The sequence below is a fragment of the Nestor notabilis genome, unplaced genomic scaffold (genome assembly GCF_000696875.1).
Source record: "Nestor notabilis isolate BGI_N333 unplaced genomic scaffold, ASM69687v1 scaffold593, whole genome shotgun sequence".
Lineage (NCBI taxonomy): Eukaryota > Metazoa > Chordata > Aves > Psittaciformes > Psittacidae > Nestor > Nestor notabilis.
The window spans coordinates 85,173-108,858 of NW_009922169.1; the positions used below are offsets into that span (position 1 = coordinate 85,173).

Below are 23,686 nucleotides of genomic sequence, written 5' to 3' on the forward strand. Positions count from 1 at the left end.
ACGCAGTAAAAGTTTGTTTGACGTAACAGTTAGGAAGTTTCCATCTGGATAAAATACTTCCATACTTTATGTTTATGCCATTCATTGCCAAAAAATCTTGCAAATATTCTGAATGATAACATTCAGAAAAACATAAAAGTTGCTCTTCAGAAGAAGAATTCTTAAGAATCTTAAGAACTTCTTAAGAATCTTTAGACATTACAGATTAGGATATGTTCTGTACTACATCTACTGTTTGGCTTTCACCTTCTTCTGGAGACATGATACTGGCAAAGTGTACCAAGTAAAAGAGTTTCCATACTCCTCTAGATGTTGTAATCTTAAGAATCTTAAATGCCTATTTTGAAAACAATCTTTTGAAACTCTTATTTATGTCACTGACTCACTTGCAGTATAATTCAAGACCCAAAAAGTATTTATGCAGTACTACATGGTGTCAAGCTGTACCTTGGCCAGGTATGCTCAAACATTTATTTTAGTGTTAAAACTTCATGTGAATGCAGTTTTATCAACATAATTTTTATACTCTCCTCTTCTCCATTCTACAAAAGGTAAACATTCGTTTGAGGTACAGACCTTGTGAAAATTTAATCAGATATTAATTTGTAATTTCTCAATGTCCTCTAATTGTCTAAACATTGTCTTAGTTGTATTAAATAACTTACTTCTCCTTTTTCCAACATCCCCTTTGGACGTAGCAGCTTCATTCAGGAGTACCATTCCCATGGTGATAGCAGCATCTGTATTGCCATTGTCAAGGAAAACAGCAGATGTGTGGATACCTCAGAAAGCTACAAAGGTACGAGCCAAAGCATTCAAGTTCAGAAAATGAAAGAATTTCTCTATAAAACTGTACCATTACATTCACCTGTGGCAAAAATGTGTAGTAAGACATACCTTTGTGCATTTTAAATTTAAAAAAAAAAAAAAAAAGGAAAGAAAATTCAAAAAGCTTTAAAGGACAAGTCATTGAGTAGGACACACAAATTTTGGACTGTTATGGAAATAGCTATTTGCCAATATCTTACAATATTCTCTATATTGGAAGTAAAAGGTTTTAAAACATGAGAACTGTAAGAACCAGAAATAATTCAGTGTTATTGCACACAATTTGTTGATTATTTGATACAGTCTGAAGCAGTTGGACTGCTTTATCTTCCTCTGCTTTTAGAGAAGACATTAGCTCCCTCTTTAGTGTCATATTGCTTAATAGTTTAGCAGAAAACCATCTCAGAGGCAAAGTCCTTAGTCACTTCCAGTGTTTTATGGCCTCATTATAACCCTTACAAATGTGAACAAGTCCATAATGATGAAACAATTTAACTAATTTAGCAGGATCTTAAACCATTCACTTAATTGTTTGTTTGAAACTGTATAAACAAAAAAGAATGGTTACTACTGTGCATAACATCTGTTCCAAAGAGGAGAAATGCCTGAATGCCATACTGAAACAGGCTGAACATGGGAGCTATATCTCACAATTTCAGGAAATACGAACTTCACCAGAGTTAACTGATTCTTGAATAAGGTTGGATTTTTAAGCATTACTTATCCCAGGGCTAGGTCGCAGGATGGTTACAAATTTTAAGAATGATGTTTCCATTTACATACACAGATATTTCACAAGAGATATTTCAAACATGCTGCATACATAAAGAATATCTGCACCATGTAACATTATACTTACACTAATTCTATCAGTGTTCATATTAACATTTTTCATGTTAGAATGTTCAAAATTAGACAAAAATCCACAAATACTTCTGAAATTTCAGCTATATCATTTCCATTAAAGTGAGCCTGAGCAAAGGGTTTTAGAAATGTCAATGCCATCATCATCACACTTCATTGGAGATTAGCAGCCTGATTCAGGTTTGACATGTCCAAATTTTATATACATAGAACTAAGATTTTTAGACCTGTAGCCAGCTGAACTGTGCTGGGTTTTTTTCACAAAAAGTCTCACATCATTACCCCTAAAGCTTCCCTCACATTGTCACTATTTTTGCTTCAGTTGCTGCTTTCCAGCTTTCAGCCTCACAGGTTGCCTTTTAGCTTCAACTTCGTATCGGCTTCATAACTTCATGACTGAGCATGTCATTTGCCTCAGCTCTGTGATGCTGAAGGAGAAATTCAGTCTTACTGAGTTGCAATTCCAATGCAATAATTAGCTTTTTACGACTGAATATATAGCTTGATATCATTTTTTTGCTCCTGTTTATAATATTGTATGTTACATCTTTACATTACTCTGATATTCTACAAAAGAAAGCAACACTCCTACCTCTGAAAATAATCTTTTACAGTATTGTATTTCTCTAGCAGTGCAGAAAGCAAAATTTTAGCAAGTGTTTACTTGGACAGTTTTCCATCTGCAAAAAATAAGATAGCATCAAATGATGTACTTATTTTCTAGTTCCTCTTTATCTTCCTCACTATCCATTACAAAACTATTCTGAAAAGATGAGGGGGAAAATGGCACTCAGATAAACCATAGCTAGCAAATGTCTTAAATTCAGATGCTCATGTTTTCTGATAAATGTATCCCTGTGTAGCAATTTTTTTTTTCTGTGTAAACCATTTATATGTCCTCTCAAATTTGGAATTATTTCACTTTTACATATTAAACTTCTGCTGCTCCTTTTCCCAGCAGGTACATGCTTTTTGTAGATATTGACAACATTTGAAAAGGTTCTGAATGTTTTGCTACATGAAGAAGAACAGTTTTAAAGTAAGATGAAAAAGCCAGTGATAATCAAATTTCGTAAGATTATTCAGAAAATTATCAGCAGTAACAGAGCATAATATTTAGCCCTGCAAAAATCAAGATGCCTGATTGGAAGTATTAAAAAAATCCTCTCACACCACCAAATCCAAAACAAAATGAGAAAGACTGGATCAATAAACCCCAGAATGATAGATACCGTACAAAATGAAAGTGATTACTAGTAAATTCTGGATACTTTTTATTAGCATACTTCAATAGAAAATTTAATCATTGTTAATTCTATCCAGAATGTCCAAAGGAAGAAAACCTGATAATTCATAAGTTTATCAATGTGATATATGAATTATGTCTTTACTTCACAAATTCAGTTCTAATTAGTAGTGAGTGGGGAAGAAAAGGAGGAGAGAAAACAGTTTCACTAACTTGGTTACTTCTGTGAAAAAAGTTTGGTGGTCTCATTCATATTCTGCTGAATTTCTGCCAAAAGTATAAAATCTGGCATTAGCATTATACACATAAAGGAACAACTACCTTTTAGCTGCAGATCAAGCAGTAGGTTGATAAGACACGAGCAAAAGCCCTACAGAACAAAATATTCATCCACTCGAGTCTGTGCTCAGTTTATTGTCAACTAAAATGGAGACAGATTATCAAACAAACTTTAAAAACTTCTGATTCACTTTATCATACATGGAACAAAGAAAAGGACATACATTTTTTGTGAAGGAGTAATATGACCAACAGAAAAATTTATGGTGTATGGAGATATACTTGTCTTAACTTTTTTCTACTAATACTTACCTGCTATAATTTCAGAAATACTGATTGTATTACAAGTTCTTTAATTGAACCATTTCCATGTGGACTTAACTTCCAATTTACATTTGAGAAATCCAAACATAATATGCAATCCAGTCATTCTATTTAGGAAATATTCTTCAGCTACATGCAGTTCTTGAAAACAAGGTATTTGCCACTTCTCACAGGTTGAGAATCTGATTTGTATCATAGGCTGAAGAAACTGACGAAGACAAAAAGTATGGTCCTGCAATGAAACAGGTCTCGTAGTTTCCTTTAAGACATTTTTGCTTCAGTTCAGGAAACAATAAGCAATGATTCTAATATTCCACTTATGCTATTCAATGTGCAATCTATTCTCAATTAGACCATAACCATCCCAGGCCACGAGGGCTGAGGAAGGAACCATGTCTAAGACAGTAATCACTGCATGTCTCAGTGAAAAAGGATGACTTCTAACTCAGAAGTTGAAAAACTGAAGCATAGTCTGAAAATGATTTATTTGAATATGAATGCAATTTAAGCATGAATTGTACACCATCAAGATGTGCTTCAGTATTTTTTGATGGCCTGAAATCTAGTTGTACTGATACTCACAATAACCCTTAACATTCTTTGAACTTAAAACCTTCTTACTTCAGCTTTTCAAGAATTTTATGAATTATTACATGAGTCTTGGCACAGGAGTTCCCCTCAACTCCTTGAAATATGCAATTCAGAACAGTGAAGTAGCTGGAAGTTTCCATTTCAACCATTTAATTGCCAACCAAACTACACCACTTTCCTTTTTGATGCTTTTTCATCATTTTAACAAAGGATCAATTTGATACTAATACAGAATTTCCTATCATGAAAAAAAATCATTATTAATTAGATTTGTTTCAGCTTCAATTTATGAAACTGCTTTTCTAATCCACAGATAATCTGATGGAACCATCCCTCTTGTGATGTTCTTAAAATACCTGAGAATGAGAAAGGCCATGAAAAAGCTTCAGGAGAAGAGAAAGACTCTGGGAACCATTTTTATTCAACTGCAACAAAGTAGCATAGAGATACCTGACTGAGTTTGTGCTAAATCACTAATCAAACATGGGTTTCAGCCTGATTTACATCCTAATTGTTGATACTCGTGTCATCTTTCAGGATCACCGAAAACTAACTCTGGGGAAGGTGATTTTATATTTATAATTTGTGACCTTTCTGGTTTTGTAAATTACATCTGATGGGAGTTTCAGGGTCAGTCCTGTTCATCTTGCAAATTGTTACAGTGTGGTTTGCCACTGTAAAAAATAATTTTTTTTTCTAACCTTATTTACATTTTATAATTTGTCTCTACAAATATTCTTGCCTAGATGCTCACGAATCGTAGAACTATACACATCTCCAGAACACGAAAATGTATAACAGTACTTCAGTTTCCTTAATGTTAAGCATACCAGAGACTAAAATAACAGAATTAATTTTTCTGAGTATCTTCATTTCTTAACATTTAAACACAGATACATTGCCTAAAACAAACTCTATTTGAGCTATTTCTAAGTACTTATGATGCTGTATCACTTTTTTCACTATTCTAACTCTATTGCAAACACGTTATTTTCAAGCACTTAATTTCAAATATTAGACTTAGTATGTTGTCTTATCTGTTTGTTAATACACACTTGATCCTTCAGCATGCACATACACTATCACTCTTACTTTCTCTAAGCATTTATAAATCTTTTTAAGAATACCACGTTCTTTTTTTATATGATAAATCATCATCAGTATCACTCTAGGTTGGCATTATGCTTTTCTTCATTGTTAAAGACCTGTGCAGTATCCTAATGGACACAGTTTATTCTTAGCTGAATGCACTTGAAGACTATTCAACTGAGTAAGTTATCTGTGGATCCAAAAGGTAAAACATTGTCTTTTAACTATGTTTCTGCATCATTTAGCAACTCAAACAATTATGTTTCTTAACAATTAAAACGACAATTAAAATTATTGATGCCTAAAGAGACCCCTAAAAATGCTGTGCTGTTGTCTTTAGTCTGTGGTCAGTGAATACCTCTTGGTCTGTGGACTAGTAGCCAGATATTTGCAAAAGGCAAATAAGAATGGGGCAATTGCCAGAGCAGCAGACAGCTAAATTTGCTTTGCAGGGGGTCTGCACTTTCATTGGAAGATTTTAAAGCCAGAAATAGAAAACAGTTGAAAATCACTGAACTACAGAGTTGGTAATTTCACACAGAGGACACATACCATATTTGAAGGCAATTCATGAAATCCAGTGTCATTCAAGTAGCTTATGAAAGAGAATTATTTCTAATGTTGCACTGACAAATGCCCAGCTGTAATTGAAGGTCTCTGCATCTCTCTGACATGTAAAAGACTTGAGTTATCTTTCTTAAAAGGTCATATTATGAATTATTTAAGGTCAAGCAGTAGGAGAGTAAGGTAATGGAAGGAAACTTGTTGATTTTTCTAGCTGTCATTTCCTTATGCTTTGTTACAGCTAGGAGGAGTCAGGCTGGATGAGAAGAGCCAGAAGAGCCTAGAAGATTAACAGTACTGGTGGATAACACAAGAAAATAATATAAAACATGCAGTATGTTTTGCTGCTTTGGATGTTGATTTCCATGGTTAATTGAGTACCATGCTTATATATGGTATAATTTTGTGCTTTTAGTTCAATCTTTTTCCACTGTGGTATTTTTTCCCTTTTTCTTATCCTTAAGACCAAGCATACAAAAACCTTATCTCACTACTCTAGCTGTCATCATCATTCACTTTTACATGCTCTCTGGGGAACACAATTTGATTCCACTATGCACGATTGATAAAGTCTTACTGCCAAGAGCTAGATGAATATTGTTCTACTGACTTTGACTCAAATTTTCTGGTTCTTATGCTCGGTGACTTTGCATGAGCCCTACTGACACACAGAAAGACAACTCCCATTTAAATTAATTCTGTAGTTAAGTTTCCCTAAAACACACTTCATTTAAATTCACTCTGTAGGACAGGAAATGTCTTTCGTAATAGGTGTAATTTTAACACTACGGAAAAGATTTGTCTTTTTCTTTGTAACCAATGAAATTTCTTTTTCCTTCTCAATCGACATCTCATATCCACCTACGCAACTGTCACATTAAGCTCTGCCTTGGGAATTCAAATTAACAAACTGAAAAGACATTTCCATTTTTACTTAGGTGCATGTGTTTTATCAGCAAAGTTAACTAAGCTTAACAGTAATAATGAGAAAAATTATCAGGTTTATAGTCACTGCTAATTCATATAATAATGGTTCAGATTTATCTTCTGTACAACAAATTATTTCCTTAATAACTGAAACTCACTTGAAAATGAAAATATTTACTGTAACTTTTAAACTTACTCTGTATAAGAAAGATTCACTGTTACTGAAAAAAAACCCCCACATTTAATTCAAACCAGTATTTCTCCAGGGAATGACATAAAAAAGTGATAAAAATGGACATTCATTAGAAATAGTGATTAGTGTCTACTAAAGGGAGAAAAGAAAGAATTGAAGAAATATTTCAACTTCAACACACCCTATCCAACCTTGCTATTCCTTATCTTTTTCACTGTACCTTGGCACCCAGAGCCATATTTACAGCTCAACACTTTGTACTCCATTGGCTGTTCAGTTATAACAGTCAACATATTGCATTTGTATTCAACTGCAGTTAATCACGACAGTAATACTGATCGTGCAGTTTACTTCACATTGTCCCTCTTAGAAAATGAGAGCTCTCAATTCCACAGATACACCTTTTCTGCCTCTATGTCTTCTCAGTAGCCCGATCCTCAGTAACTCTAGCAACAGTACTTCAATATCCCTGTCTTTAGTTCCTCTTGTCTCTCCATGAATGGTGAACTACCCTGCACTTTCTTCTATAAATACCTGATCATTTCCACTGACTTATTAACTATAACCCCACTTCTGCTAGGGAAGGGCTAAAAGAATAGACACCAGCAGCCTACACCACATAATCATATCACCTCAAACAATGCAGTCTAGAACTAGTTTGGACAAGTGACTCTGAAAGATCTATAAATCCTCATTTCATATGATTAAAAGAAAATAGAATTATGGGGCTACTCTTTACATAAAAGTCTGTTTCTCATTGTGTTGGGTTTGTATAGCCAGGTTTTGGTAGCAGGGGTGTGACAGGGGTGGCTTCTGTGACAAGCTGCTAGAAGCTTCCCATATGTCCACTACCAAAAACTCTAAGATGGACCCACTGCCGATCAAGGCCAAGCTCATCAGTGATAGTGGTAGCAACCTCTAGGATAACATATTTATGAAAGGGAGAAAAACCCTGGGCAACACCAGCAGAACATTTGGGCAGAAACAGCTCTATGGACCCCAACGTCAGCGAAGAAGAAAGGGAGGAGGTGATCCAGGCGCTTGAGCAGAGATTCCCCTGTAGCGCATAGAACAGCCCATGGCATGGCAGGCTGCCTCTCTGCACCCCACAGAGATGCACAGTAGAGCAGATATGCACCTGCAGCCTGGGGAGGACCCCACACTGGAGCAGGAGGATGCCCAAATAAGGCTGAGACCTCTTGGGAAGCCAGCACCAAAGTAGGCTCCTGGCAGGACCCGTGGCCCCATGTGGGACCCATGCTGGAGCAGTCTATTCCTGAAGGACTGCACCCCATGGAAGGGGCCCACACTGGAGCAGTTCATTAAGAACCAAAGCCCATGGGAAGGACCCACACTGAAGTTAGTGGAGGACTTCCTGCCACGAGAGGGACCCCATGCTGGACTAAGGGAAGACAGTAAGGAGTACTTCCCTGAAGAGGACGGAGCAGCAGAAACAATGTGTGATGAAATGACCACAACCCCCATTTCCTGTCCCCCTTTGCTGCTGGGGGGAAGAAGGTAGAGAAAATTGAGAGTAAAGTTAAGCCTGGGAAGAATGAAGGGGAGAGAGTGAGGGGGGGGTGCTTTAAGATTTAGCTTTTATTTCTCATTACCCTACTCTGATTTTCATTTGTAATAAACTGAACTAATTTCTCCAAGTTGAGTCTGTTTTGCCCATGATGGTAATTGCTGAGTGATCTCTCCCTGTTTTTTTCTCAACCCATGAGCTTTAAGTTGTATTTCTCTCCCCTGTCCAACTGAGGAGGGGACTGATAGAGAGGCTTTGGTGGGCAGCTGGTGTCCATCCAGGACTGACCCACCACACCCAGTTTTTAAAAGCCTACTCAAATTTTTATTCACTGTTCTGCAGCCTGGAATTCAACACGTCTATGCTGAAATATGGTGATTTTATTTATTTTATTTTATTTTTAAAAGGAAAACTCACCCACAATATAGGATCCTGTGGACTCAGTAAGATGGCCCCCATCAGTCATCTATAAGGAGCCTCATAATGAATTAGAACCTGGTTTAGGACTTTGGAATTGAAAGAATGCTTCCTTGTTCTGACATGCGTGCTTACTGTAAGTTTTTAATGTCTTCAGAAAGTGTTAAATTTAACACACTTCAGCTACTCTGATCTGCTGCTAAATTCAGTATCAGTATTTGTGCTGTGAGAAAATCTATCACAGTACTAAAATTAAGTATAAATTTTTTTCACAGATGTAAAAACTGTTTCACTGATATAACATTGTGCTGCGTTATTACAGTGACTTCCATTGCACTACTAGTAAGATGTAGTAAGCATTTGTTAGGACTAAAACTACCTGTTACAGTATTATAAAAATTCTAAATTTTGAACTTAGTTTTGCTTCATAATTTAATTTAAACTAAATACCTGACATCTTCCAAGTCCTTCTTAACCATGTCCTAAAATTATGTAGCTACAGTGCTGGAAAAAACCAGCAGATCTTTATATGGAAATCATCTAGCAGACTGGGTAGAATCACTATGTAAAAGTCAGTGTAGAAATGCAATGGAAATTCATATTTTCTCATCAAAGGTATTAAAAATTCATTTTAAAGAGAAACGTAACATTGCATTTCAACATCTAGCAAGAAGTGACAGCCTTGTCCTTGTTCTTACCACTACAAAGTGAAACGAAGCAGCCAAATGAAGCATGTACATTACCAGCATAGTAATGTCTTCTTTTAAAATTCAATGCATCTTTTAAACTCTAAAGGATAAAATGAATGTACTACTGTTTATAAATCTTGGCATACTTTTTTTCTAATTCCTGTGTTTTCTATCAATATTTCCTGAATCAACAAATAATGAGGAAGCAATGAAGCAGCTAACAATTACTACAAAATTGAAAGTATGAAGAAATATTCTTTCATGCATAACTTAAAATCTGTCAAGATTTCATGTCACTTGTGAAATTTGTGTGACCAAAAACACAAACAGTATTGAGCCATGAAATGAAACCTTAGAGAATTCTTTTTGCAAGGGGCAATGTTCAACCCCATTGAAAGGATTCTTTCAGCCAGCTGCTTTAATGTAGTTAGCCAACTTCCCAGTTTAAAGACAGTCTCTGCCAACAAAAAGATACCACTTTCAAGCCTGAGTCAGACAAACAAAATATGTCACAAAAAAAAGTTTTGTTTTTTTTTAAACTTAGCTGGTTTTGAGGGGTTATTTTTCCCATTCTCAAGCAGTGAACAGGATTTGTCTTAGATAACAGACTTTTTGAAATAGTGGCAGTTCGGGAAAAGTAAAAAAAGTAAACATTAAAAAATAAACTGTGGCTATACAAAAGGAAGCATGAAGATGATACTAATGAAATGCACGTATATATTAGACAAGAAACTTTTCAGCTGAAACGTAATGGCTGTCCCTGTGTACTTAAAAAAAAATGTAGCAATTTAATAATCACTGAGTTTTGACTTGGCAATTTTCAGGTAAAGGTATTCATCTTTAATTCTCTCTTCCCAAAAAAAGGAAGCCCTAATTTAGAAATAATAAACAAATAAATGTGGTTCCAAAACTTTAACAAATACAATGTCATATTAATACAGCATTAGTTAGGATATGCTACAAAACCTGGAGAATTGACAGAATAACAGAATGGTTGATATTGGAAGGGACCTCTTGAGATCATCTAATATAACCCCTCTGCTCAAGCAACCTGGTATAGCAGGTTGCCCAGAACCATGTCTAGTTGGGTTCTGAATATCTTCACAGATGGAAACTCTACAGCCCCTCTGGGCAACCTGTTCCAGATTATGACCACCCTCACAATAAGAAGCGTCATCTTGTCTTCAGACTGAATTTCCTGGTTTTCAATTTGGGCCCACTGCCTCTTGTCCTGTCAGAAGGCACTACTAGAAAGCGGGTCTCCTTCATTTCCTCCCATTGATAAGTTGCCCCTGTGTAATGGATGGGAACCTGGCTGAGAGTTGACTCCCTCTCATGACTGAAAGACATAACAAAGAATGTTTTTTGTTGAAGTGTATTCGCTAGAGTATATATGTTTATGTTCATTGTGACTGTTGGAAAGAGGCAGGAAACCATAGGTGTGCAGCTGTTGTATGACCTTCATACTTGGCCACACAGGGGTGCCTGGCCAACGGTCTTGGCATGGACAACAGAGAGATCATGAGAAACTGCACAGCCTCACAAGTAAACAATTACAGATCTGGCATAAAGCCATTTGTTTTGATAAGGGTATAAAAGCAGGACCCTCTTGTAGCTGACCCAAAGCCTCACCTACGGGTGGACATGCCACACAAGAATCTTCCCGGTTACCTGAGTCTCCTGGCATCAGCTGCAACGGGGCTTCCCTGCCTAAAGTGTGGGCCTGGATGATGATTCGGTGGTAATTAGTGATGTATTTCTTCTTAATCTATGTTCTCTCTATGCAGGAATGATTTGATGCATTGCTAATTTTCCTCTGCACTTTACTTATATATATATAAGTATGTAAGTATATGTATAGAGATACATACCCAGTTTGTGCTAGTGTGCTTGTTTGTTTTAGTGTGCTTATTCGCTTTAGTGTGCTGGTTTAATAAACTGTGAAGATTACACAGCTAGTGTATGGTCTGCATCTTTCCTGTACTGGGGGACCCAGAACTGGACACAATATTCCAGTTCAATTGCGAATATTGCATCTGCTCTGCAAAATATGATCATAACTTTGAAATTAAATTAGTAATGGCTATTTACAGAGTAAATAAAATTTCACAGGTAGCAAAACTGATGTCAGGCAAATAAATGTAATGAAGAAAAAAGATGTAATGATGGTGTTCTCTTTGGATAGTAAATAATGAAGATGAAGGTAGACAGAAAAGCCACAGGAAGAGCAGGATCTAAACTAACATAACCTCAGAGAGAGGACAGAAGAGTAGCTACGATCATCAAAATTTAAGATCTGGCTATTACTTCAATTTGGGAAATGTTATTTTCTTCCTCTTATGCTTCTTAGAGGAAGGTATTTGTGATAGAACAACTGTATTTTGATAGTGGTTAATGGACACTAGAATTTTACATCAGTGAACAAAGCTGATTAGCAGCAGGGTTTAAAGAAACCAGACAGAACATGAGTTTTTCTTACAGATTATTAAAGCATATTCACACACACACAAATTTAACTTGCTCTGAGTAAGAAGGAAAGAATATGTCTTGGAGTCTTTCTGTGAGGAGACGATGTCAGAACAAATGGAACTGAGTTATTTGTTTCTAAAAGTAGTATTAAACAGTTTAGATGAAGTGGGAAACACAAAAAAAATACCAAAACTAAACCCGAAGACTACTGGAGGACAAATCATCTTCATGCATGATTCGTTAATTTCAGCATGCTTGCCAGTTAAGAGGATTTTAACTTTTATAATATAGACTAAAAAAGAAAAGAAAATTAGTTTCTGCTACTGAAAAGATAACACTGAGAGGAAAAAAACCATTAAGATTAGTAACCAGGCATAAGAGTAACAAAAATGACAAGGTCCATATTAGTGAAAAACAATGCAGCTGTACTTGTCGGTAAATAGCAGCAACATTGAGTATTTGTTTAAACATAAAATAAGTAAATAAGCCAAAATACAATACCTGCTCAAAAGTTCAATGATACTCACTGTCAGAGGAATTTTATTTAACAGAACACTGCCTCAGCTTGCTTTTTTTCTACTCATCACCAGTTTGAAGGATACTCAGTAGAAGAATAATATGTGATTCTGCAACAAACTGAGCCTGACTGCTTCCATGTATGTAACTCTGTAAAATAAAAATGTAAACCAATCCTGTTTAAAACAAAGAAACCCACTGAAAATGGCACAACTGGATTATTGAGAATTAAAATAAAACCTGTTTTCCAGAAAAACGCAGAAAGCAATAGCTACAAGTAACAGCACAGTTTATGTATGTTTAGTAAAAAGGACTGTTAAACATAGAATATTTAGTCTAAGCACATATATATGGTGAATGCAATGTTTCATACAGGGAGGCATTATGCTGGAGTCTTTCACACTGATGCTAGTGTGGAATAAAGAACAGGAATTTATTTTCTCAGCAGATACAGTTATTGAGAAGGGAGGTGATGAAATGAAGGACATGCCTCAGCATGGTTTTTATAAAAGTGAAAACTGAACCTTGCCTTTAAAATATTCATCCTACTTTAGTCTTATTTAGAACTCATGTTCTGAGTAAGAACATAAGCTTTGTATGAAGCTTCTTCATACAAAGTATTCCATCTTTCTCCCAAAAAAGTACAACTGTGCCCGTAGAAAATCCTAATTCATAAAATAGCTTGTTTACATGGAATTGTAGTAAATGCAATGACCAATACTAATACTAAATGTAAACATAACATAGTCTATCAAAAAATAATTATTGCTAGTGGGCTTATTTTATGCATTTATTATTGAGAACATACAACATATTATTCAGAAGTTGTTCGTGCTTATTGTTAACCAGCTATGAGAGCAAAGAAAGGAAGCAAAAATTTGAAGACCGCAAACATGCACAAGAAGATTAAGTTCTCTCTTTTCCCCTACGACAATTACAAACAAAGCTTGTCTTACTATTCTATGTGAAATTAAATTTATCCATGTTTTCAAAGTATTATTTATATGTATTGTTCTTAGGCAAAGATACAGTTTTCACACCCATTAAACAGAAAGAAAAATGCTCACTCCTATCAAGGAAACACAAAAAGAAAGGTTTTGCCCTCCTTACTGATTTACCGGTTTGTTAGTTTATTTTTTAACTCATATGCTCTGCTTTAATTCCTTTTACACTGAATAAATCTGCCTGAATTCCATCCTTGTCAAGACTCAGAACAATTCAGAGCTGTAGTATTCTGATGCTCCAACATACAAAAGAATACCTTCATCCGCACTGGTTAAATTCCAGTTGATGCACTATCAAAATACGTAATTTGTAAGATATGGTGAAAGTTTTCACTCAGTACATAGTTATCTATTGTTTTCAAAATTCAATTATATTATGCTCAAATAACCAATTCAAAGCTATACCAGGCAAGAACTTCATATATCTAAAGATTCCATCTCTCAAAGAAGACATCTTTTTTTCTTTAACAAGATAAAGACCACTCATCTCAGAAGAATATCTCACTGCGGTATGAAATGACAACAAGCCAATCCATATTTCTTGATTTTTTGCAAGGCTCCTTAAAAATATTACTAAGGCTATATATATATATATACACACAAATCTATAAAACAGAGAAAGAAACAGGAATATCTTACATTAACAGAAACTAATGACAAAGTTAAAATGCTTGCACTCTGACTCAGTTGTGACCACAGTCCTGCAAGTAGGGACCCTCTGTCATTATTTTTAGTAATTGCTAAAGAGATATATATATACGCACGTATATATACACGTAAACATACATATATACTTGCAGGATCTGTATTCAACTGTGCCAAAATGGCAACCATCTATTTCTTCTTACAATCATAGCTCCAAGTTAAGTCTAAAGCTTACAATGATTACAAGATATACTGTCTTTATTAATACAATGTGAACCAAAATAAAAGCCAAGCCTTTCATCAGAAAAGTGTAATAGGGTCTAGTACCACTGTTTAATTATTAAATACCTATATGTATTTCTACATGATCACTACTACTCTTTCTCTACATACATGCTAAATTGTATATAAATGCACACTGGGAACTAAAGAAATACACATCATGTTGAAGAGACAACATTATTAGTACTTGTTAATAAAACTAGTTGTCACATGACTTCTAAGACTATAAATGCCTTCTGCATTTGTAAAACATTTAGATGAGAGATACCATTTTTATTGATATGCTTTCTACTTTGTTAAAGTAGATTATTTTTCTCTTTCTCTTTATCGTAGCAATTTAATTCTCCAGACCACCACTGAAGAAACAGAATCCAAGTATGTCTATATATGCATACACACACAAAGACTATATAGAGAAATCATTCCTTTGCTCAAAATACTTACTGACATGAAATTGTTTAGCTTTCTTCTTAATAGGTAGGAAGAGTCTCGCCTCCACAAAAAATAAATTTATGCTACTGCTTCTGATGACATAAATCTCTTGCACAATGGGGACGAATCACATTTTAGGTGCTAGTCTCCATTACCCAGCACAGTAACTTTATTTTAAAATATCACTTATGTTTGGGTGACTTACACTTTCACTTGGAAATACCAAATAATTACATGAATTTTGTTAATTAAAGAGAACAGTTTCATAGCCTTGGATGACATGGTCTAGTGTGAGGTGTCCCTGCCCACGGCAGGGGGGGGGGTGGAACTAGATAATCTTAAAGTCCTTTCCAACCCAAACCATTCTATGATTCTAAACTACCTAGCTGTCGAACCCATACATTAATGATACTTTTAAAAATGACAACAAATATGCTCTCAACTCTAAAACTTTCAAGCAAACTTCACACTTGAAAAATTGACTGAAAAATCCTCTCTTAATCTGAGGGTGACCAGAGGTTGCAACATGTAAACCCAGTTTGCAGTGCTGCACATACAGACTACTTCCAATTCAAACTTGAAAGACCACAAAGAAAAGACTAAAAGCTATAAAGCTAATCAGGTTGTTAATGGATTGTTTTAAAATCATATTCTGATTGAAAAACTTTTATCTTGTCTACCTGACAAGGCAAGGTTTTTATATGTTACAGCAGTGGTATGGTGCAATCTAATGTAATTTCATGTAATATAAGATCTAATGTACTAGCGGGGTTGGTGTCACAATGATAGAACAAAGATACAGGTATTGGAAATCACAAATCTCTGCCTGCCTGTTCATTAAATTTCCAAATTAGTTAGTTCTATTGTATGATGTAAGATGCACTTATTTGTCTAAGAATTTTTTCATCTGAGGCTTTTCAAAGAGCTGTTTCAGAAGCTTTCAAGCTACAAAACTCATGACAAGACCAGTCAGTCTCTCAAAAAATGAAGTCCTTCAGAAGAGAAAATCATGAAAACAAAGATATTCTCATTATCGTTACTAATTAGGTAACAGATAAAGAGTCCTAGCTACCAGCTGATAGTCAGTATGAAGAAAAAAAACATGAACTAGGTACAGGTTTTGCAAATGCTGAAACTTGAACCAACAGAATCCAGGCAAACTGAAACCAGAGAAAAAAACCAAAACCTGCCTGGAAGACCTGAATGGGAGATTGCAATTTGAAAACTTGCTAATGAATATGAATTTCTGGCTAAATGTCTCACAGGGATTAATGTTGTAACTATATTTCTTTCAAGTGTGAGTTGATAAAGGTAAAGGCATAGCATTGTTTGCAAGGAAGTGGATGTTCTCTGATTTAGTTCTGGAAACATTATGTATATATTAAAAAGCTACTAAGAGAGACTCAGAGAGAGAGAGAGAGAGTGCACTAGTTGAATATCAGTTAGTTAATATGTTAAATGAGGCAGATGTCTACTGTCCAGAATTGCCTTTTTCAAAGGAAAACAAAACAAAACAGAAACACCTACTAACTTATTTGTTCTATTACAAGTGTCCTTAGATAGATCATTCTTTAAAGTTACCTAGCACTAAATATACCTGTGTATGATCAATAGGCTCCTTAAATTGCTTCCTTAAGACCTTGTTCTCCAAATACTCAAAGCAGCAGCATGGTGCATGTCCTCTATAGCTATGAGTCAGTCAGAATGATAGTAGTGAAGAAGTACAGAAAATGGAAGACTGTTCCAGTGACAAAGGGTAACCAAAATGTTTTGCATTTGACAATATAATGTGAACCACCTGAATTTATGACAGTACCTCACCCCATTTCTAATAAGGAAGGAATTACAGGATGTGGTTTATCCGCAATGAACTTTCAGGCCTACATTCTAAACAACAGACAAAAAGACAAAAATCTAAGTAGAAGTTTTCAGAAGACAGAATACCAGTACTTTATATAAAAATTGCAGCAAACACCTTTTCTTGAAGAAAGAATGGTGACAACCGTGGCACTTGTCCTTGTGTCTTTCCCTCTAGGCATATGACAACACTGTGAGGTCACATGAAGCATAGATTATATTTCTATGGATATGCAAACACACACACCCCCCCCAGTTTTGTACACTGCAACGGCTGCTGAGTCATCAAATTTTGAAATTCATGGCCATCTGTAACTCATACTTACCTAAACCAGAATATATTTCAAGACACTATTATTTTAAGGAATTTTGACAAATTAGCTATTCAACAGTTCTCAAACAGTTTTCTCCGTATTTTTTTAAGGTTCCACACCAGCTTTTAATTGAAATTAGGTCTTTATAACCAAAACAAAGGATTTGGTCCTTGTGAGGATTCTTTATTTTCATACTGTTTCTTTCTTTCTTTCTGTAAGAAGGTTGCTGAATGACCTACATGCAAAGCACATATTCTCATGAAATTTTATTTGAAGCTATGAACTATTAAGACACTGAAAAGTAAGATTTCTGGTTTTGCTATTTTTTCTGCTTTTTGAACTGGAATCCATTTAATATTTGGAAGCTCTGTGAAGTCTGTCTGGCTGCAAATGCTCCAGGAAAATGCATTAAATAAATTCATGAATAAACTCAGTATTTCTCTTTCATTTTAGAGGCACAAGAGAGAGGACCATCTAAGACGTCAAGTCCATCAGAAAAGATGAAAACACAGTCTGAGCAGAAACGCGAGACAGCTACACAATGGATGCAACAGCAAATGCCACTCTGGTAGAATGAATAGAGGATGAAAGCATGAGTGACTGACACTTTGCACAACTGGTCCTTTTCCAACTTTAACATTGTCCTACCTGAATTCTGATTTCAAAGAAGCAATCAGAAGTGCTAACCAAAATAATCATGTCCCCCAATCAGGCCATTTTATTTGGCAGTGACAAACAGTTGTTCAATGCATGCACATTTCTACAAAGCTATGTTAAATATTTATCTACTATTCATAAACTCATTAAATATTCAGTGTTACTGAACTGCAGATGGTACATATATATAATCCCTCACTAGGACAGTCAAGGATAACAATAACGTAATGTACTTTTAAATTTCCCTAAATACAATATATGTTTGTGATTTCCCTTCAAGAGTGATAGTTGTCATGGTTCTGTAAAATACTTAAGTGCAATGTGTGCTCTTTCCTGTTAATGCAATGTAAATAAATCAGAAAGAAAATAAGTGGAAATAAGGCCTCTGTGAGTTGTATGTTAATTCTTAAGTCAACACAATTAAATTGTGGAGTACCCAACATCAAAATTGAAACATGATTTCAGGTGCTCCAGTAATCTTTCCTAAAATAAACACCATAGTTTTTATTTTCTGTGAGTACGTACATGAAGGATACAAGGGTGGAGGGAGCTGATTAAACTAAGCTGGGTTTAGTAATAGCATAACATACAAAGCTACTTCATGAAGTATTATTACCATTTTGTATAAATGATAAATAACTTGCGCTCAGTTTACAACACATGACACGAATTAATAAAAAAGTACACTGGAAATGAATCAAAAGCAGAAAAATTTGATAATGATTATCCTTAATGATAAGCTGAATTTGGATTGCATGTTGAAGAAACCTCTAGATGGAGACAACAGGTCAATTTCAAGCTAATATATATGGAAAGAGGTGAAGCAACACACTAGTCGTATGCCCCAAAGAGAGCAAGTTATGAATTCCACACCAGGAATAGGATAAATACTATTAATTTATCTTCCTTTACTACATTAACATTCAGGGTGAAATTCATCAGAGAGAGGAACATTATGGAAGGCCATGGATTACTTAGTTACGAGTACGTCTACAGAATGGCCTTTTTTGATTAAAGTCCACCAATTATGCAAAGAACATATATTAGCTGTGAGAAGTTGCTCTTTTCTCTTAATTCTTTACCACATCAGAGTTTTATGTGTTTTCCAAGACCAGGATTAGCATGATTTTCAGCAGCATTTAATTATTTAAAAAGCAAAAATACTAAAACATTCTGTAATGCCATTTATATGCCTTATCATTATAAGCATGTCAATGCAGAAAAAGGTTAAACATTTCACAGAGAACAAACACTTTATTCAGTAAAGCAAACCCTTTGACACGAAACATCAAGGTATATTAATTTAAGGTTTTATTTTGTGTTTTCATGATCATAACCCTATTTCCCCAAAGAGATTTTCTTCCATGTTAACTATGTAACACTTCAAAAGCAGCACCCTGCCTAGCAAGGTTCAGAATAAAATCATACGCAGCGCAAACTCTTTTATTGCAGGTACCTGTTTAAATATTATGTTTTCTAAAACCAGCATAGTTTCACATAGCTTCACTTGAAGTATGCTCTCCAAATATGCTTATTTTGTTACTACATAGTAGTTCATTAAATACAGGCAGAACAGAGTTTTAACTCACTTCAGAATCCAACAGGGGACTTCATATGAAGTTATTAGCCTAGGCAGGTCTGTGAAAATCTGAAAACAGAAACCTAATGTAATTCCCTGTTTTGTTTCCGTCACAGAAAATACTACTATCCGCTGGGGATAGTACATGTACAGTGACCTATTTTCCCTGTATCAGCCAGCCCTCAAAAGTCCTTATTGTGACCACTGATGTGAGAAACAATGAGACAATGTTGTTTATGGCCTAAGTTGTTCACATCTGTGAGAAAGGCTATAACTTAGAACATCTGTTAGCACAGGAATATGATTTGCCAAAATAATTTTAAACTTTTTTTTCGACTGAGGGTTGAGTTTAAAATTTTTAAAGAACCTAAACAAAACTGAAACTGAGTAAATAAATGTATGAAGTAACAGCTCAAAAACTCAAGAAATACAAAAAAACTTGACTCTAGTTCATTTACTAAACAGTTCAGAGACCTCTGACAAGTGAAGTTGCCCCTTGTCATATCACTACAGTCCCTGATGAAGAGTCCCTCTCCAGCACCCTTGTAGGCCCCCTTCAGATACTGGAAGGCTGCTATGAGGTCTCGACGCAGGCCTCTCTTCTCCAGGCTGAACAGCCCCAACTTTCACAGCCTGTCTTCGTACGGGAAGTGCTCCAGCCCTCTGGTCATCCTTGTGGCCCTCTTTACTGTGAGGGTGGTGAAGCACTGAAACAGGTTGCCCAAAGAAGTAGTAAATGCTCCTTCCCTGCAGTGTTCAAGGCCAGGCTGGACAGAGCCTTGGGCAACATGGTCTAGTGTGAGGTGTCCCTGCGCATGGCAGGGGAGTTGGAACTAGATGATCTTAAGGTCCTTTCCAAACCAAACCATTCTATGATTCTATGACTGTTCTAATCACATATTAATGTCCAACCATTAGGATAATGCCCAAGTGTTTAATAGAGCAATTTCTTTTATTGTAGATACCCAGTTAGAAAAGGGCATATCCACAAATGATTCTTAACTACTTCAAAATTTAATGTAGTATTAAACACAAAATAAATCTCAACTCACTGCTAAAAGAAATCCTGAATTAACGAATTTGTGCTTCTAGCAAATTGACGACCATATATATGACTATAGTAGGAACTGTGCAACTAATTATTTGAGCGTCATCTTTTTCAGGGATCTTCATTTTATTTAACAATGAAACAAGAATATTTTAGTTTAATACAAACCACTTAAACACTTTTTTTTAGACAGTTATTACCTCTATGAACACCTCCAACTGAAATGTATGCCAAAAAAAAAATTTCATTTATTATATTCCTAGTAAGCAATCTCTCTAAGTAATGCCTCTACATGAAATCCAGTCTAGCTCAGTTATAGGCCAACAAGATCAGGACCAAGAAAACAGCTAAGATGCACACACCAGAACACATGAAACAGTGAGAACCATACAGAATTACTAGAGGTGATGACTATTCACTTTTAGTGATTTTTTTCAGCTTACACTCAAGTTCTTCACTCTTAAGTAGTAGTTGGATAATCTAGAAAATCAACACTGGACCTCACAAACAAAACTCCATGTATTTACACATGTTTCCACATCCTTGGTATAACAGTGCAGGTGTTCAGATTCCCACTAACTAAACAAGACCATAAAACATATCAGCCACTTCTGATAGGAGAGTTTAATAGCTATGGATAAGAAAACTATTTAAGAAGCATTTGATGTTGATTTTTTCAATTGTATAATGCAGATACACACAATCTCATACAGACTCCTTGAGTCACCTACATATTAATTCAGTGAAAGAGTTATATTTTCCATGCTTGAGCTCACTGCTGTGCTCACCACTGCCCCAAACCAAAACACACCACAGAGACAGCAACCAGTTTTCACAGGACTGGCTGGCTGAAACAGACTCTGCTGGCTGCCTTCCACAAAGTCCATCTGGCACCGAGCACACAACCTGATCTGGGTTCCCAGCCTGAGAGCCAGAGTGGAGAAATGCTGCCTACTTTTGCAGACTAGCTGGCTGGAAAGGGTAGTTGGTATAATTTAAAATAGCATACATATCCTAGTTTATGCTGCTGCTTTGGTTGTCCTTATACAGCTTTTACAGATCTACTGCAGTATTTAGGGTGTCTAGAAGTGCTATCAAGCAAATTAGTTAGTAGAGGTGATCTCACAAATCCAGAAACTGTGAACACTCTGCTCAGCTATACAGAGGCTTTTTTACAAACCACTGGTAAGAACTTATTCTGAGGGACTTTTCCCACATTTATTAATTACTAAATAATAAGACGACAAAAGATACAGCAATCCTTCAATGAAGCATTACTTTGTGGGTTTCAGAAAAAGCAAATCAAAACAACAAAAGCAAAGCAGAACTTAACCTCTCATTAGGAATTAAACATTGCTACCCTTATAGTACTTAATTCCCAAGTTACTTAATAGATTAGCATGCCATAAATGTCATCTCCCTGAATGAGCCTTACAACACATACTACCCACATAAGAGACTTGAACAGAGATGAACGTAAAAATTCCAGAATCTCTGTAACAGCACTCTGGTATTTTGGGGAAGTTTACATGACACAGCTTATCCCAGCTGCCTAAGGAAATGGAATTTTTGCAGCTGTGATGCTTTGTTTAACAACGTGACTACGTTTTAATCAACTTAAGAAAGATGGCAAAAAAAATCTGAGAGAAAACTGACATCCCCATGCATTTCCTTACAGCTGGACAACCAAGCCAGTGACTCTAATGAAAGAAAAATCACAATTGAAATTCAACTGTTAATATCTGTTCTGGAGTACAGACTTCTTGTCACGACACATGGAAGCCAAACTACGATACTTCTAATTAGGAAACAAAAAAAGATTGAGTTGTTTTTCATGAACAGCTTTCCCCTAAAAAACATGAACACATTGTTAGTAAGAACTATTTTCTGAATTCTTAAAATATTCTTGCACTTTTTGCCCTTATCCTGGTTCTGGATATCTCTCATTTAGCTTCTCTGTTGTTTGTTTTTCTTAAAAACCACCAGGTAAGACCATGGTTAAATAACTTCACTTTTCTCAAGTTCAGGGTGGGAACTTTTTCTCCACCCCATCTCCTGAATCTTTTTGTCCATGACAGTGTGGCAGTCTGATGATCTTCACAACACTGGCATGATGACAAAGACTGGTCATGGTCTAACACAGGAAAGACAGCTACTGCCCGTAAGTTTTCCTTGTAGAGACAGAAGAGCTGAAAATAGCCATTCAGTGGAGCTCATTTTGTTTAAGTTAGGCTTTAGAAGCTGACACTAGTGAAGTTTCATATTATTCTAGATATCCAGAAAATATCTATACCTTGAAGTTTCCATTTTCCTGGGTCTGTTCTAATATTTTCTTTTGACAAAGAAATTACAGCCATTTTAGATACAGCCTTCACCATAACCACCTATAGCTTTGGGTAATATTTATGAACTCAAAGATGTTTTTAATTTCTTAGTCAGGACCTGTAATATTTTCTCTCTTGAAATTTCAAAGCTTTCTTTCAATTGGTTTCCAAGCTGTGAGGCAAAAAAGGTAGTTCGACCTGAATGTTAAAGCACTGCAAGCTGAAGTGAAGAAAGAAAGGGTTTACTATGACACTAATTCCAAAACAGACTGCTGAATTCGAACAGCTGTGAAAAACATAAACAAAAAAAGCTGACTTTGTAGCAGAAGCAAGAGGAGGTGTCAATCCCAAATTACCCCAAAGCCACAATTCAATTAACAACAGGGGAGTGACAATAATCCTGTGTTTCATGTAATTATCTACCCCAAGCAAACTGGATAGTGCCTCTAATTCCACTACACAGAGTTCAGAGACATATATTAAGTTATTTCAGCTACAGGTTTTGTATTGACCACTGACTACAAGTTCCAGAATAAGTCATCCTTTTGGATTTGCAATAGCAGAGAAACTTGTCAAGTATAGGGGAAGTATTTGTATATTTGGAATGCTGCTTTTTACATGCTAATTAACTAGGAAGGTGAGACATGCCAGGCAGGCATGACCAGCCATGCAAAATCAAGTATGAAAAATTAGTCTATATGATTGAGTAGCTAGATACGTGCAAGAGAGGAAAACCATGCTAGTTTTCCTTGCCAAAGTAATTTTTTATTAGGACCACCTGAAGCACAGCCCGTACATCAACTTATAAACCTTAAGACTTATTTTAAAAAGAGGTATCTGAGTGAACATAGTATTAAGTAACAGATTCATAAATTTAGAAATTTATTTCTCAAGTACAGCAGTGGGTCTCTGCTCTCCTTTCAAATTACACTTTTTAGCAAACATTAGGTTATCATTGAGAGGAAGATTGGCAGCTAACTGACAAAACATGAACACAAGAGAATGAAGCTATAGCTGCCA

The 23,686-nt window shown here is 35.6% G+C and overlaps 1 protein-coding gene across 1 annotated transcript in view; it reads right to left on the reverse strand.

Annotated features, from left to right (window-relative positions):
* TUSC3 (tumor suppressor candidate 3) overlaps nucleotides 1-23,686 on the reverse strand; it is a 118,369-nt gene that overhangs the window by 9,844 nt on the left and 84,839 nt on the right. Inside the window, exons 7-8 of the mRNA XM_010011480.1 lie at nucleotides 12,611-12,674; nucleotides 666-740 (exon numbers count right to left, since the gene is read on the reverse strand). Of these exons, the coding sequence (XP_010009782.1) occupies nucleotides 666-740; nucleotides 12,611-12,674 (139 nt within the window). The remainder of the gene's footprint in view (nucleotides 1-665; nucleotides 741-12,610; nucleotides 12,675-23,686) is intronic.